Source organism: Trachypithecus francoisi, unplaced genomic scaffold, assembly GCF_009764315.1.
Source record: "Trachypithecus francoisi isolate TF-2019V2 unplaced genomic scaffold, Tfra_2.0 Lachesis_group11, whole genome shotgun sequence".
Lineage (NCBI taxonomy): Eukaryota > Metazoa > Chordata > Mammalia > Primates > Cercopithecidae > Trachypithecus > Trachypithecus francoisi.
Window position 1 is genome coordinate 71,469,502 of NW_022681456.1, and position 15,667 is coordinate 71,485,168.

At 36.4% G+C, this 15,667-nt stretch overlaps 1 protein-coding gene across 6 annotated transcripts in view; it reads right to left on the reverse strand.

The window, feature by feature from the left end:
- The window catches only part of MON2 (MON2 homolog, regulator of endosome-to-Golgi trafficking), a 136,903-nt gene that overhangs the window by 95,049 nt on the left and 26,187 nt on the right, over positions 1–15,667 (reverse strand). For all 6 annotated transcript variants that reach the window (XM_033221418.1, XM_033221419.1, XM_033221422.1 and 3 more), the window contains 5 exons: positions 13,468–13,595; positions 12,365–12,496; positions 8,984–9,113; positions 7,144–7,241; positions 6,263–6,388 (listed from right to left, as the gene is read on the reverse strand). In XM_033221418.1, the coding sequence (XP_033077309.1) occupies positions 6,263–6,388; positions 7,144–7,241; positions 8,984–9,113; positions 12,365–12,496; positions 13,468–13,595 (614 nt within the window). The remainder of the gene's footprint in view (positions 1–6,262; positions 6,389–7,143; positions 7,242–8,983; positions 9,114–12,364; positions 12,497–13,467; positions 13,596–15,667) is intronic.

A 15,667-nucleotide genomic window follows, 5' to 3' on the forward strand; every position in this document is an offset into this window, starting at 1 on the left:
AACAACAGAAGAAAGAAAATAGAGCCAGGCATGGTGGCTCAGGCCTGGAATCCTGGCACTTTGGGAGGCTGAGGTGGGAGGATTGCTGGTACTCAGGAGTTCAAGACCAGCCTGAGCAACACAGGGAGACCCCATCTCAACAACAACAACAACAAAAATTAGCTGGATATAGTGGTACCGCCTGCGGTCCCAGCTACTTGGGTGGCTGAGGTGGGAGGATCACTTGAGCCCAGGGAGGTTGAGACTGCAGTGAGCCATGATCACACCACTGTACTCCAATCTGGGCAATGGAGCAAGACCCTATCTCACACAGAAAAAAAAAAAAAGAAAAAGAAAAAAGAAAGAAAAGAAAACAAGCAGCCGGGTGCGGTGGCTCAAGCCTGTAATCCCAGCACTTTGGGAGGCCGAGGCGGGCGGATCACGAGGTCAGGAGATCGAGACCATCTTGGCTAACACGGTGAAACCCCGTCTCTACTAAAAATACAAAAAATTAGCCGGGCATGGTGGCGGGCGCCTGTAGTCCCAGCTACTCGGAGGCTGAGGCGGGAGAATGGCATGAACCCGGGAGGCGGAGCTTGCAGTGAGCCAAGATCGCGCCACTGCACTCCAGCCTGGGCGACACAGCCAGACTCCGTCTCAAAAAAAAAAAAAAAAAAAAGAAAACAAGCTATACAAATTCAAGCAAATAAATAGTTTAAAATAGGTAGCTGGGGAGAGAAAATTTCCTAATAAAGTACGTTATATAATTCACTGATTTCATTTTGCAAAGAACAATTCCTTTCATGCAGAGATTTAATAATTAACTTAAAATTTTGTTCTGCTTGGACTGCTTGAACAGAACATGATGAGCTGATAAAACATGCAATGGCAAACAAGCATAATTATTTTACAAGTCAGGGAATCTTGCAAATAATTCTTAAATTTTACTTACAGTCATAATATATTATAAAGAAAGCACTCCTTAACCTGTTAATTCCCTGCCTATAATAGCAAGGTAATCCCATTTCACTGACAATATAAGGCCTAGTCTGTATTTAATGACTAGCCTCAAATACACTTTATTTTGTTGTTGTCATCCAAATTTCATTGAAGCTATAAACAAAGAAAAGATCACAAAAATCACTTGACCTAATCCTTTAATCTTACAGAGAAGGGAAATAAGGCATAGAGCAGGTTGTTTGCTCAGAATCACAAAATTTTTTAAATGTACCTTTTTTTTTTTTTTTGAGATGGAGTTTCACTTTGTCACCCAGGCTGGAGTGCAATGGCACAATTGTGGTTCATTGCAACCCCCACCTCCCAGGTTCAAGCAATTCTCCTGCCTCCACCTCCCAAGTAGCTGAGATTACAGGTATGTGCCACCACACCTGGCTAATTTTTGTATTTTTAATAGTGACGGGGTTTCACCATGTTGGCCAGGCTCTCCTGACCTCAGGTGATCCGCCCGCCTTAGCCTCCCAAAGTGCTGGGATGACAGGCGTGAGCCACTGCCCCCAGACTAAATGTATCTTTTAAAAAATCAGATTCTCAAGAAAGAAAAACTGAAAACACAGATAAATAAAAACATAAAAGTAAGTCTTGCCTAATCTCACCTCCTGGAGATAAGTGGACTACTCATTGTTAACTTCTACATGTATACTCTTCCAGACTTTTATAAATATTTTAATATACTTTTTCATTCTTTCCCCCAAAATGAGATCTTAAGAGATAAATGACTTGAAATTATACTCTCACATCTATAGTTAGTTTCTTTGACTGCCAAAATGAAAAGTAAAGTCCACTTTCATATTTTACAAAAATAATTATTTTGTATATTGGTTAATATATAAGCATACCGGCAATTCTTAAGCAATTCTTAAAAGTTTTATCAATTCACTGTTTCCCTCTCACTACTCAACTCACTACAGTTGGGTTTCCTCCAGCACTATCACCAACTATCCCAATTCTACTTCTCCACTTCTCATTATCCTCATCATGATCTCTGTGGCCAAAGCAAACACTTTCCAGTCTTTCCAGTCTTCATCTTATCAGATCTCTTTGTTTTTGTTTTGTTTTGTTCTGTTTTTGAAACAGGGTCTTGCTCTGTCATCCAGGCTGGAGTGCAGTGGTACGATCATGGCTCACTGCAGCCTTGACCTCCTGGGGTCTTCCCACCCCTCAGCCTCCCAAGTAGCTGACACTACAGGTAAATGTCACCAGGCCCAGCTGATTTTCTAAAAATTTTTCATAGAGACAAGGTCTCACTATGTTGCCCAGGCTGGTCTTGAACTCCTGAGCTGAGGCTATCTGGCTGCCTCAGTCCCCCAAAGTGCTAAGATTACAGGTGTGAGCCACTGCACCTACCAGATCTCTGTGAACCACCTGATATAACTGATTACTTGCTTCATCTTGAAACTTTCTTTGTTTTTGCCTTTTATTACATCACATTCTCTTAGATTTGTTCCTGCCTTCTGGCCTTGTGTTCTCAGTCTCTTGTATATGCTCATTCTCAACTGTTTAATGTTGAGGTTCCTCAGAAGTCCAGAGTACCATGCCCTTGCTTTGTACTCTAGGTTCTCACCACAATCTCATTCACTCCCATCTCTCCAATTATCAACTATATGCCAGGAACATTTAAATTTATAATTTCAGCCCCAAACCTTGAAATGCATAAGTCCAATTAACATTTTGTATGTCTCACAGATACCTCAAAAGTAGTATATATATGAATAATGTGTCTTTGTGATAAAAATTCTGCCCATGAAGTACTCCATCTTAGCAAATGGTTCACTGTTCAAGCCAGAAAGCTAGAAGTAATCTTTGAGACTGCCTTTTTCATCTTCCACTACAATACTTCATTGAGGCAAAAGGCAAAGCTTCAATGCCCTTAAAGCCTATTTTTCTAGAAAAGAAGACATCCTTTCTCAGGGTCACTGCTCTTCGACCTTCTGTGTGGAGTATTCTTTTCCTATTCTCTCCATGTCTCCTAGCTACTCTTAATCCTTCATTTACAAGCTTAAGTATCATATCCTTGATTTATCACCAAGTCTCCACTAGGTTTGGTCCACTGTTATTCATTTCCTGACACTTTTAATACTTCTCCTTCACAGCACTCATCACATCTTATCAACTCAGTTAAAATCTGTCTCCCCATTAGAATTGTAAGTGTCACAGGGCAAAGACTTTATCAGTCTTATTTAACTTCTGTATACTTGGCATAAAACATAAGTGACTAGTAAGTTTTGATTGCATATGTGAATGATGAGTTAAAAAAGAAACAAATATTTATCTCTGGAAGAAAATTGTACAGGATGAAGTTCTAGGATCTTACACAGAAGAATTCTTCTTCCATGCTTTAGCATGGAAGAATAAAGTAAATTTTGTACGTATAATAAATCTGTAAAAACAGGCTGGGCACGCTGGCTCATGCCTGTAATCCCAGCACTTTGGGAGGCCAAGGCAGGTGGATCACAAAGTCAGGAGATCGAGACCATCCTGGCCAACACCATGAAACCCTGTCTGTACTTAAAAAAAATACAAAAAAATTAGCCGGGCATGGTGGCGGGTGCCTATAGTCCCAGCTACTCAGGAGGCTGAGGCAGGAGAATGGCATGAACATGGGAGGTGGAGCTTGCAGTGAGCTGAGATCACACCACTGCACTCCAGCCTGGGCAACAGAGCAAGACTCTGTCTCAAAAAAAAAAAGAGAAAAAAAAAATCTGTAAAAACAGTTTCAAATATTTTCCTACAAAGTCAGAAAACATAGCCCAAACATAAAAATTTTAAATGCAGATTCATTAACCAATTCATTCATTCAAATACTTATCAAACACCTGCCATATGCCAGGCACTATTACTAAAGACACCTATACAACAGTACTAAGTCCCTGCCTCACAGAGTTTATCTTCTTGTAGGGAAAGAGAGAAAATAAAATAATACACAATATGTAATAATATATAATACATATATACGTGTGTGTGTGTGTGTGTGTGTGTGAGAGAGAGAGAGAGAGGCAGGAGGTGATAAGTACTACAAAGAAAAATAAAGAGGGATAAGAAAGATAATGGGGCTGGTAGGAAAAAAGGTTGCCATTTTACATAATGTGGTTGGGGAAGATGTGTCTGATAAGTTGACCATTGAACAAAGCCCTCAAAAAAGTAAGACAGCAAGCCATATGAGGAAAAAAGGATTCCATGCCCAGGGAATAGTAAGTACAAAGGCCCTGGGGCAGGAGTCTGCTTGAGACACTTCAGAAACAACAAGAAGGACAGTGTGGCCAAAGGATGAGGGCAAAGAGAGGAAAGAAACAAGATCAAGGAATATCGGGGACTAAATCATGAAAAGTTCCACAGAGCAGGACACTTCATCTTTTAGTCTGATAAGGAGGATATCAACTGAAGCAATTTACAAGAGACTGAAAAGATTTGACTTATTTTAAAAGACCATTCTGGATGTGGTGTCACAAACAACTATAATAAGTGGTACAAGTATTAATATATATGCAAGTAGACCAGTTAGGAAGCCAACACAACAATTCAAGTAAGAGGTGATGGTAGCTTAGACTAGAATAATTGTAGAAGTGGTACGAAGTGATTGGATCCTGAATATGTTTTGAAGGTGATGGTTGGGATGTGATATGTAAATAAAAAAGAGGGGATACGGAGAGAAACTAATTTGGATCAACATGAGTTCAAATCCCAACTCCATCACTTATAAACCATGAAACTGTGGACAAATTATTTAACCCTCTGGATGTTGTAGTTTCCTCATGTGTAAAACAGTGATAATTGGTATATCTTAGGCACTTGGGAAGATAAAAGAGAATATAATATGTATGGAATCTGGCACATAGCACATAGAAGGCAGTCAAGAAATGATAGCTGCTATGACTATTATTTATACAAGAGTGTTGGACAAGTTATATCTAAATACTGCTTATCTTATTACACTACAAGAAAGGGAATCATCAGTATATACTGCTCACCAAGAGCATTTAACAACTGCCTAATGTATACTAAAAATTATGAGCCATATAAAAATAATTTCAGCTCCAAATCCTGGCCTAAAAGATCTTATACTACTGTACCACTTAATTCACTCATTTTGTAGGTAAGAGCAAAGGATAAAATGGATTCCTTAGGGAGGAAGCATGGTAAGGGAAGGAGCTAGATGAGTAGTTAAGAAATTTAAATTACAGTTCAAGACCTGCTAATAACTAAGTGACCCTGTGTAAGTCACTGACTTCATTTTGGACTTTGGTTGTTTTCCATTTAAGTTATGTGAAAACACATAGCTAGATATATAAGCAAGTAACAATCAATAATTTCTTTAGGCCTTTAAATATTACACAAGTAACTCACATACCACATTTCCTTCATAGACTCATACACTGGGAAATACCTGACTATTAACAGATTGTCTCTAGAGATTCTTTCTATTATTAAAATTCCAAAATGCTAAGGGACTAAAAAAAAAAAAAAAAGTAATGTAACACTAAACTGTTATATGTCTAAAGTTTGAGGCCATAATTTTCCACATCTTTCTTTCCTTCCTTTTCTTTTTTTTTTTTTTTTTTTTTTTTAAGAAATGGGGTCTGGCTCTCTCACCCAGGCTGGAGTGTAGTGGCATGAACACGGCTCACTGCAAACTCGACCTCCTGGGCACAAGCGATTCTCCTGCCTCAGTCTCCTGAATAGCAGGGACTACAGACATGCACCATCACACCTAGCTTTTTAAAAATTTTTTTGTTTTATTTATTTTTTTGAGACAGAGTCTTGCTGTCACCCAGGCTGGAGTGAAGTGGTGCGACTTCAGCTCACTGCAACCTCTGCCTCCCAGGTTCAAGTGATTCTCCTGCCTCAGCCTCCTGAGTAGCTGGGACTACAGGCACCCGCCATCACGCCCGGTTAATTTTTGTATTTTTAGTAGAGACGGGGTTTCATCATATTGGCCAGGCTGGTCTCAAACTCCTGACCTTATGACCCACCTGCCTCGGCCTCCCAAAGTGCTGGGATTATAGGCGTGAGCCACCACGCCCAGCCTTTTGATTTTCTTTTCTATATTGATGGTGTCTCACTATGTTGCCTAGGCTGGTCTCAAACTCCTGGGCTCAAGCAATCCTCCCACTTCAGCCTCCCAAGGTGTTGGGATTACAGACATGAGTCACCAAGTCTGGCCTCTTTGCAACTTTTAATGTGGAAAAAAAATACACGTTGCTTTCTTTAAAAATATCTGTAAAACAATCAAGATTAACTTTGTCACAAAATACTATAAACGGCTTACTTGTAAAAAGACCTGTGGAAAATCATTGAGGACTGACTCAAGTAATTCGAGGCCAAATGTCCGAGTCATTTCTGTCATGCCCACTAGCCAATAAGGAGCATCAGCATTAACCAACTGACAAAGGTCCTGGGAAAATAAATCCAACAATTTCACGTGCTAGAATTAAATGTGCTTTTCAAAACTCACAGTTCATAAATCTTAAAAAAAAAAATCTATCTTCTTATATAATACATGTTTTTGCTCCTTAGAAACTAAGCGCCGGTAATTCCAATTTTGACAAATTGTGTAACTGATAGATTATATAAGCAAACTTTTAAAGAATCATATAACTACTCTGTACTGACTATTTGTACAGCTGTACAATTTGTACAATTGTACAGTACTCTGTACTGACAATACAGAAACAGTAGACAGATAAATGATTAATCTAACATACTTTAAATGAAAAAATAAGCTTTTAATCCAAAGTAATAGTATTTTCAGTACAGATTAATCTTGTTTTACCTAAAATTATTTATTCATGACAAGTGATGTAAAAATCAGGTATCTATGTATCAAATTATATTACACAGACCAAATTTATTACTTAAATTTTCCTTGTTTAAAGAAACTTTTTTTGCATGACTAGTTGTTTCTGATATACCTGTTTTCTAGTTCTGCATTTATTTCATTTTATTTTCTTAAAGTGAGTCATAATGTTTTATCATGTTAATTAGCTATAAAGTAAATATAGGAGTTGTTCTTTAGAACTATTTTAATACTACCTGTGACATTATTTTCAAAAAAATTCACATTAAAAAACTTAGACATAAAATCCCCAACTAAAAAATTCACACAAAACTATATTTTAGAATAAAAATTATTTTTATCAACTAAAATACCTGGAAAAGCATATATGCATCTTTAGCACAAGGTTTGAGGGTACTGACAGATCTTCTGTTACTATTTCCTTGCACCAGTATTGGTTGTTCTATAATATCTGCAATCAAAACAGGATGGGTTTTAGCAGTTCACAATAGCCTTTAATAAATTATATATTCTGTTTAAAAGATAATGTCTAAAATAAATATGTTTATATAATTATAAATTGTAATTATAATTTCAGAATTAAAATTTCCAATTTTTAACATATGCCTCCAAAACAAACAAAAAAAAGGAATCTATTTTTATACCAAATACCATAAAAATCACTCTTTGTTACCTTACATTCACTCTAATAAGCTGGGTATCTTTGTCCATACATTTGGTTTCCCATTCTTCAGCCCCTTTATTTCATGGACTTAACATTCACGTGATCTTTAAATGTGTTTTTAAATATCAAACAGACATACAAATGTTTACCATATGGTTAACTTCTCTACCATTTCACTATCTTCAAGAGAATTACTGCTTGATCTGCTGCTATTACTATGTCAGTTACAGATATTCACCAGCTAAGAATCAGCTAGGATGGTGTTTCCCAACTCAGTATTTCTTTAATTAACTACTAGTAAAAAATATCATTCTCTGTAAGTTATTACAGCCTGTTTTGAATAAATAATGACTTAATGACTACCTGAAAAGAAAAAAGTTCTAAGTATTTCTACCTTACTATAAAGTATTAAATGGCAGATTAGCCTTAGAGACACACAACTAAAACTACCAATGTGGGAATTTTATTGAGGTTATGAATGTATGAAACATTCAAACTGGGGAACTGCCCTGTGTTATTACAATATGATTTTGAATATTTTAACCAAATGGGACACATTATAATTCCTTAATATTTCAAACTACTAGAATTCCACCTGCATTTTTCCCCAAGAAAAAATAAAGAAAAAACAGTATACCAAAGTGGAAATATTCTTATAAAGGTATTTGATAAAAAATATTTTAAAATTATTATTATTATTTTTGAGATGGAGTCTTGCTCTGTTGTCCAGGCTGGAGTGCAGTGGTGCAATCACAGCTCACTGCAACCCTGCCTCCCAGGTTCAAGTGAGTCTCCTGCCTCAGCCTCTGGAGTAGCTGGGATTACAGGTGTACTCCACCACACCCAGCTGATTTTTTGTATTTTAGTATAGACGAGGTTTTACCGTGTTGCCCAGGCTGGTCTCACACTCCTGAGCTCAGGCAATCCACCCACCTCGGCCTCCCAAAATGCTAGGTGTAACAGGCATGAGCCACCGCACCCGGCCAAAAATTAATTTTTATATTATTTAAATGTTCTTAACACATGTTAGCAGATACAGACAAATATTTATGAGGGAAGCCCACTCTTGGAAATTTATCCTGAAGAAATAATTTAAAAAGATATGTAGGAAACCACCCAAAACAGTTATAAAATACTGAACAGAACGCAAGTGTCCAATAGGAGACTAGTTCAGTTAAATTACAGAATGGCCACAAAATATAATGCAATAATTAAAATTTAAATTATAAGGATGAAGCAATAACATAAAAAATTCCTAGAATGCAATGTTTGGTTAAAAAATACATATAATGCAATACTTGGTTTAAAATGTGAAATTATCATATTTAATACAAAATTATGCATATACTAGAAATAAACAAGGAAAACAAAGAGCCTATTCCTTAGGGTGATCAAATTGTGAGGAATTTATTTTTTAAGTTTCCATTATAGACATAATAATGTTGATCATTTCAGCAAAGGCTGAAAGTTAATAAAACTGAAATCATCCAAGAACCATCCACAAAGTAAAACAACTTCTAGTACTTTACCTCTGTGTCGTTCATCTTCAGCAACCATCCTCTCAAAAACAACAGTAACAACTTGTCGCACTGTAGCAGCAGCTGTATTATTTGTAATATTATCTTTCGTGAAGTGTAGTCGAAAACAAAGAACAATTGCCTGAAAACACAATTTTCATTTAGTGTGAAACAAGATTGAAGAGCAAGGCCATTATCTTTATTTTATCAGGTGTAACCACAAATTGAATACTTTACGTTTGGTTGTTTCGATCACCAATATGAAAAGTCCCACCATTTTATACAATAAAATATAAAAATCCTCAGATTTTGATGTAATTCAAGTTCTCAGTAAATATACAACCACAGAAGATTAGCTATGGTAATGTGAAACATACCTTTTAAAATTTGGTTCTTTTAACATCTATATAATAATGTGTTATGCTTTTATTTCCCCAGAATGACTTGCTTTGCAAATAACAAGAACTCAAAGTTTGCTGTATAATTTAAACATCTGGAGAAGCTATACCTAAGCATATAAATAAATAAAATTATGAAACTTCTAAAAGGAGTCATTTTTTTCTTTTAAACCTCAAGTCTACTGAGGTGTAATTTATATACAATAAATTATAGAATCCCTTAAAATTATATAATTTGATGAGTTCTGACAAACATGTGGGCCCATGAAACTATGGCCACAATTGAGAAACGGAGTATTTCCATCACCCCAAAAGTTCTCCTGTGCTCCTTTGCCACCCATCTCTTCTCCTACCCTTGGCCTCAGGCAAGCACCCATATGCTTTATTCACTGCAGATCAATGGGCATTTTCTATGATTTTTATGTGAACAGATTAATTCCGTATGTGCTCATTTGGACCTGGCTTCATCCACTTTGAATAATATTTGTGAAATTCATCCACTTTGTTCTGTGTATCAGTAGTTTGTACCTTTTATTACCAAACAGTATTCCATGGTATGAGTACACTATATTTTGCTTATCTATTTACCTGCTGGTGACATTTGGGCAGCTTCCAGGTTCTGACTATTGTTAAAAAAAAAAAAAAAAAATAGCTGCTATGAACATTCATATATGTAAGTCACTGTGAGGACATATGTTTTCATTTATCTTGGGTAAATATCTAGAAGTGAAATGGATGGGTCATCTGGTAAGAATAGGTTTAACTTTTTAAGAAACCGACAGTTGGCTGCGCACGGTGGCTCACACCTATAATCCCAGCACTTTGGGAGGCTGAGGTGGGCAGTTCACTTGAGGCCAGGATTTGATGACCAGCTGGGCCAACATGGTGAAACCCCGTCTCTAATGAAAATACAAAAATTAGTTGGGTGTGGTGGTGCACACCTGTAATCCCAGCTACCTGGGAGCCTGAGGCATGAGAATCCCTTGAGCCTGGGAGGCGGAAGGTTGCAGTTAGCCAAAAGCGCACCACTGCACTCCAGCCTGGGCAACAAAGAAAGACTCTATCTCAAAAAAAAAAAAAAAGAAAGAAAGAAAAAAAAAGAAACCGCTAGCTTCCCACAGTGGTTTTACAATTTTACATTTCTGCCAGCAGCATATATGAATTTAGAACTATCTTACATTCTCCATAATACTTGATGTGGTCTTTTTTCATTGTAACTATTCTAATGGACGCATACTATTTCCTCATGGTTTTAATTTGTGTGTCCCTAATAATAACACTAAACTTCTTTTCATGTGTTTGTCACCCATTTGAATATTTTATTTTAATGAAGTGTCTGTTGAAACCATTTGTCCACACTTAATGTGTGGGTTGTCTGTGTTATGAATGAATTTTAAGAGTTCTTTATATAGTCTAGATACAAGTCCTTTGTCAGATATTTGTATTTTCCCACATTCTGTGGCTTTCTCAAGGATTTTAGACTTTGTGCCCTAATAAATCTTTGCCTACCCCAACGTCACAAAGATTTTCTCCTATTTATCCTTCCAAAAGTTTTCTAGTTTTAAAAGAAGCCATTCTTGGAGAAAAACATAATGGTAGTTTTAGAATCAATGCCTATCACCTTAATTATATTAAAAGTTTTAAAAGACACAAGCCTCTGATACTGCTACTACTCTTTAGATTTCAACATAAAGGAAAGACACAGTACATAGTTATATATGAGCCTTCATATTAACTCAATTTTATACTATTTCTTTATACTTGATTTTTCTCATCCCCAATTATTGCATTTCCAAATTAACCAACATACTAAAATAAATCCTATAAACAGTTCTTATTTCTTTAGTTGATCAAATGAAAACCTTTAATAAAATTTTAAATACATGTATCAGAATAATTTGATAGCTAGAAATCAAGAGGAACTATACACAACAAAAGGATATATAAAAATATATACAATATTGTATATAGCTCATGTAAGCTTAAAAGAATAAACTATTTGCAATTAAAATCTCATTATGATCTAAGAACATCACTTGAGATAGTATACACAGCTTAATGTGACAGTATATTGTACTTCTTATAAGTCATGCAAATTATAATGAAGCTATTACTGAGAGTCTAAAAAATTCCTTAGACAATAATTCACTTACTGCTATGTTACTCTCTACTTTCTGTTCCTTAGAAATATTTCATAATAAAAAAACTTTCTAAAAAGTGAAATAAATAATAGAATGGCTCTTATGTGTTCCACAGTGGGTGGGAGTGATGACAAAATGAGAGATAGCTATCATACATACAATCTTATCTAGTATAAATGGTCAAAGGAGATTTGTCTAGCCATTTAAGAAACATATTTGAACTGTCTGGTTTACATATCATATACATATGAAATTATGGGTAGGGAGAGCTATCACAAGGAATCTAAAACGCTCAAGGCAATATCCTTTTTTTATTTTTGAGACAGAGTCTCACTCTGTCGCCCAGGCTGGAGGGCAGTGGCGTGATCTTGGCTCACTGCAAGCTCCGCCTCCTGAGTTCACGCCATTCTCCTGCCTCAGCCTCCTGAGTAGCTGCAACTACAGGCACCCACCACACCTGGCAAATTTTTTGTATTTTTAGTAGAGACAGGGTTTCACCATGTTAGCCAGGATGGTCGCGATCTCCTGACATGGTGATCTACAACACGTTTTTTTTTCCTTAGTTCCCTCCTTCCCTATTCTTACTCTTGGGCTACTTTCTCTCTTTTTTCCATTTCCTATTAACTATTCAGCCTGTTGGCTGTACCCAAGGGACTTTGATTAAGCACCCCAACCTGATTTCAACTCTAACCTGGAAAAAATAAGGTACTAACAGTTATTAACATGCAGTGTCAATCACAATAGCTGTAGGGAAGTTGCTTTTGGTTCAAACGGCACCAAGCTTTTCTCTTTCAGCCAGCTTATTCAAATACTGTCTCAAAGCACATATGAACTCTGGCAAACAGTTTTCCTACCTTAGAAAGTGCCTCATCATGAACTACGGTATTGGTTGTTAAAAGAACAAGAACTGTTTGAAGTAACTTAAGTTCTTCAAGACTATTCTCCATTAGCTGCCAAAGCATGTTAATTATATTTCCAGCTGCAGTCTGTAAAATAGTTATTTTAATTATTGTCAACAAACAAAATACAGATGCTGATGTTCCTAAATAAGAAAAGGTATACAAATCTACCTCACCTGAAGAGGATTTCTTGATCACAATAACAAAAACCGTATCTTTAGCTCTCTAGATCCAAACACATCTCTCAAGTAATTTAGGACTTACCATCAATTAATTATCTCCCTCAAAAATTGTAATATCCTATTTGAATAAATACACATAGCAGCAAGCAGTTTTGTAATACCTAGTCAAAATCACAGCTCATTTCTACAACATTGATAGATTGTATTTGGACATGAATAATACGGACATATGCAAATTCGCTATGAGTCTGCTGTTTCAGATACAATACTTCATTTATAGTATGTTACAGAAAAAAAATGCAACCCATATTAACACCACATTGGCACACTCAATTAAATCTGACATTGTTTAAGATGACACATTAATGGCAAAACATTTATTACTTCTATTATAGTACTTATGGAGTACAAAATTAAGATAACACCATTAAATTTGAGACCAACATGCAGATTCATGGTTAAGAAATATTTTTTCTCATTTTTCCAACATATTGTTAGATATAAACAATACATTTAAGTTAATGAAAAACAAATTATTACTCCATATAATCTAGGAAAGAGAGTCATGCTCTTCCCTCCTCTCTGTATAAAAGAAAAATTAAATAACCAATTAAATTGAAAACTTGTTTGAGTCTCAAAATTTTCATTTATATTACTGAACTGTGACTTCTTAGATTACAAAATACTATGCAAAAATACTTATGAGTGTTTAATGAGAAGAAAATTTGGCAATATTTTTAATACAGGCATTTTCTCCAAGCACATTGCTATTCATAAAATAGTTTTATATTAAATATCAGGTATGTTTCATTCTCCTTTCATGAAAACTCTTTATTCAACTCTTAGGTGCAGTTTAGATAAAAATCTTTACATTACCTCAGACACGACTTCATGTGACATGAGTCTCTGAATAGCAGCCAAACATAGCTGAGTGATCTTCGGTTCCTTGGTTCCACAACCCATTAAAAAAGGCTGTACAACCTCTGAGCTGTTCTCTTTCAGTGCTTCATTTAGAACACATATAAAGTAAATTATTAAAATTAATCTATAATTAAGAATGCATTTTTATATAATTACAACCACTTTATGTAAAATAAACACCAAAACAAAAATCAAACAGCAAGAGTTAAAATATCTTGGATAGACACTCCAGACTCTGTATCTAAGCTATACGCCTTAACTACTGCTTTCCCATGCTTTTCTCCTAACACTGTCCTTTGGTTCTCCTCCATCTTCTGCTACAAACTCTATTAGGACATGGATTTTCAAAACTTCTTCCCTCAAAAAAGCATTCTATTTCTTCATATACTGCAGGAGGGAAAACATAAATAAGAATTCCCACCCTAAAATAGAATCATTAAAAATAGTACATACATCATCCACACAATACTTGTAAGTGAATATTTAGAAATTTCCTAGCATTTTATTATATGCCTTGAATTTAAACACCCCAATTTCTTCAAGAAATAAACACATTTCATTAAAAACAATAACATTACTCCTCTTATTACTGAAACAGCACTTTAAATTAATTGGGTGCAGGCCGGGCGCGGTGGCTCAAGCCTGTAATCCCAGCACTTTGGGAGGCCGAGACGGGCGGATCACGAGGTCATGAGATCGAGACCATCCTGGCGAACAAGGTGAAACCCCGTCTCTACTAAAAAAATACAAAAAAACTAGCCGGGCGAGGTGGCGGGCGCCTGTGGTCCCAGCTACTCGGGAGGCTGAGGCAGGAGAATGGCGTGAACCCGGGAGGCGGAGCTTGCAGTGAGCTGAGATCCGGCCACTGCACTCCAGCCTGGGCGACAGAGCGAGACTCCGCCTCAAAAAAAAAAATAAATAAATTAATTAATTAATTAATTAATTAATTAATTGGGTGCACATGCTATAATTCCAAACCTTAATTTAACTTCTTCTACCAAGAGCCAGCTCACTCAGAAGTTTTTAAGTGGCAATAAAAATGTAAGAGGTTAGAAAATGTACAAACTGAATTACACATAATTAAATTTACAAATGAAATTAAATCTACACACATTTACTGAAAAGCTACACAAAGATGGATAAGACAGGTTTGTCATCCTTACAGAATTTGAATAAATGACACGGAATTCCAAGTCAAGAGAACATTAAACTTATAAGCGATTCTTTGTGTGTGTGTGTGTGTGTGTGTGTGTGTGTGCGTGGGTGTTTCTGTTTTGTTTTGTTTTGTTTTTTTCTTTTTTATTTGAGACGGAGTCTTGTTCTGTCCCCAGGCTAGAGTGCACTGGTGTGATCTCGGCTCACTGCAAGCTCCGCCTCCAGGATTCACGCCATTCTCCTGCCTCAGCCTCCCAAGTAGCTGGGACTACAGGCGCCCGCCACCACGCCCGGCTAATTTTTTTGTATTTTTAGTAGTGATAGGGTTTCATCATGTTAGCCAGGATGGTAGCGATCTCCTGACCTCGTGATCCACCCCCCTCAGCCTCCCAAAGTGCTGGGATTACAGACGTGAGCCACCGTGCCCAGCCGCAATTATTTGTTATTAAAAGAACTAACTCTATCAGTTATTTTTTGAGGCAAGACATGCAATAAAGATAGATAAATCTAAGTTTTAAAATGTTTTCCAGAATCACCATTAAAAATGTAAAACCAGTGTCAACATTATCATTTAAATCCTCACCTTCTTCTTCCAAAGCTCTCTTTATGGTATGGTAAATTAAGACTACAACTTCCTACAGGCTGCTCTGCAAAGTCCCTCAGTATGCCAGCATAAATTACTGATTTAGCACAGCTAAAGATGGCAAATATAACTGGCAAAGAACAGTGTTCCCAAAAGGGCTCCCTGTCCTTATTCCCTTGCTTTCTTGTACACAAAGGCTTTGATTCAAACCTAGAGACAAATTTTCCATAACGATAAGAATGATTAAAAGATGATGACCATAAAGCTCCTCTTAAAGCTTCCATAAAATGAATAAATATCCTACCAGATTTAATCCTGCCACAACCACTGAAGTATGAGGCAACCCCTATCTCTGCTGAACACTCCTTATTAAATGTTACTCAGGCAAATTAAAAGCTCTTAATAGTAACCAAGTTA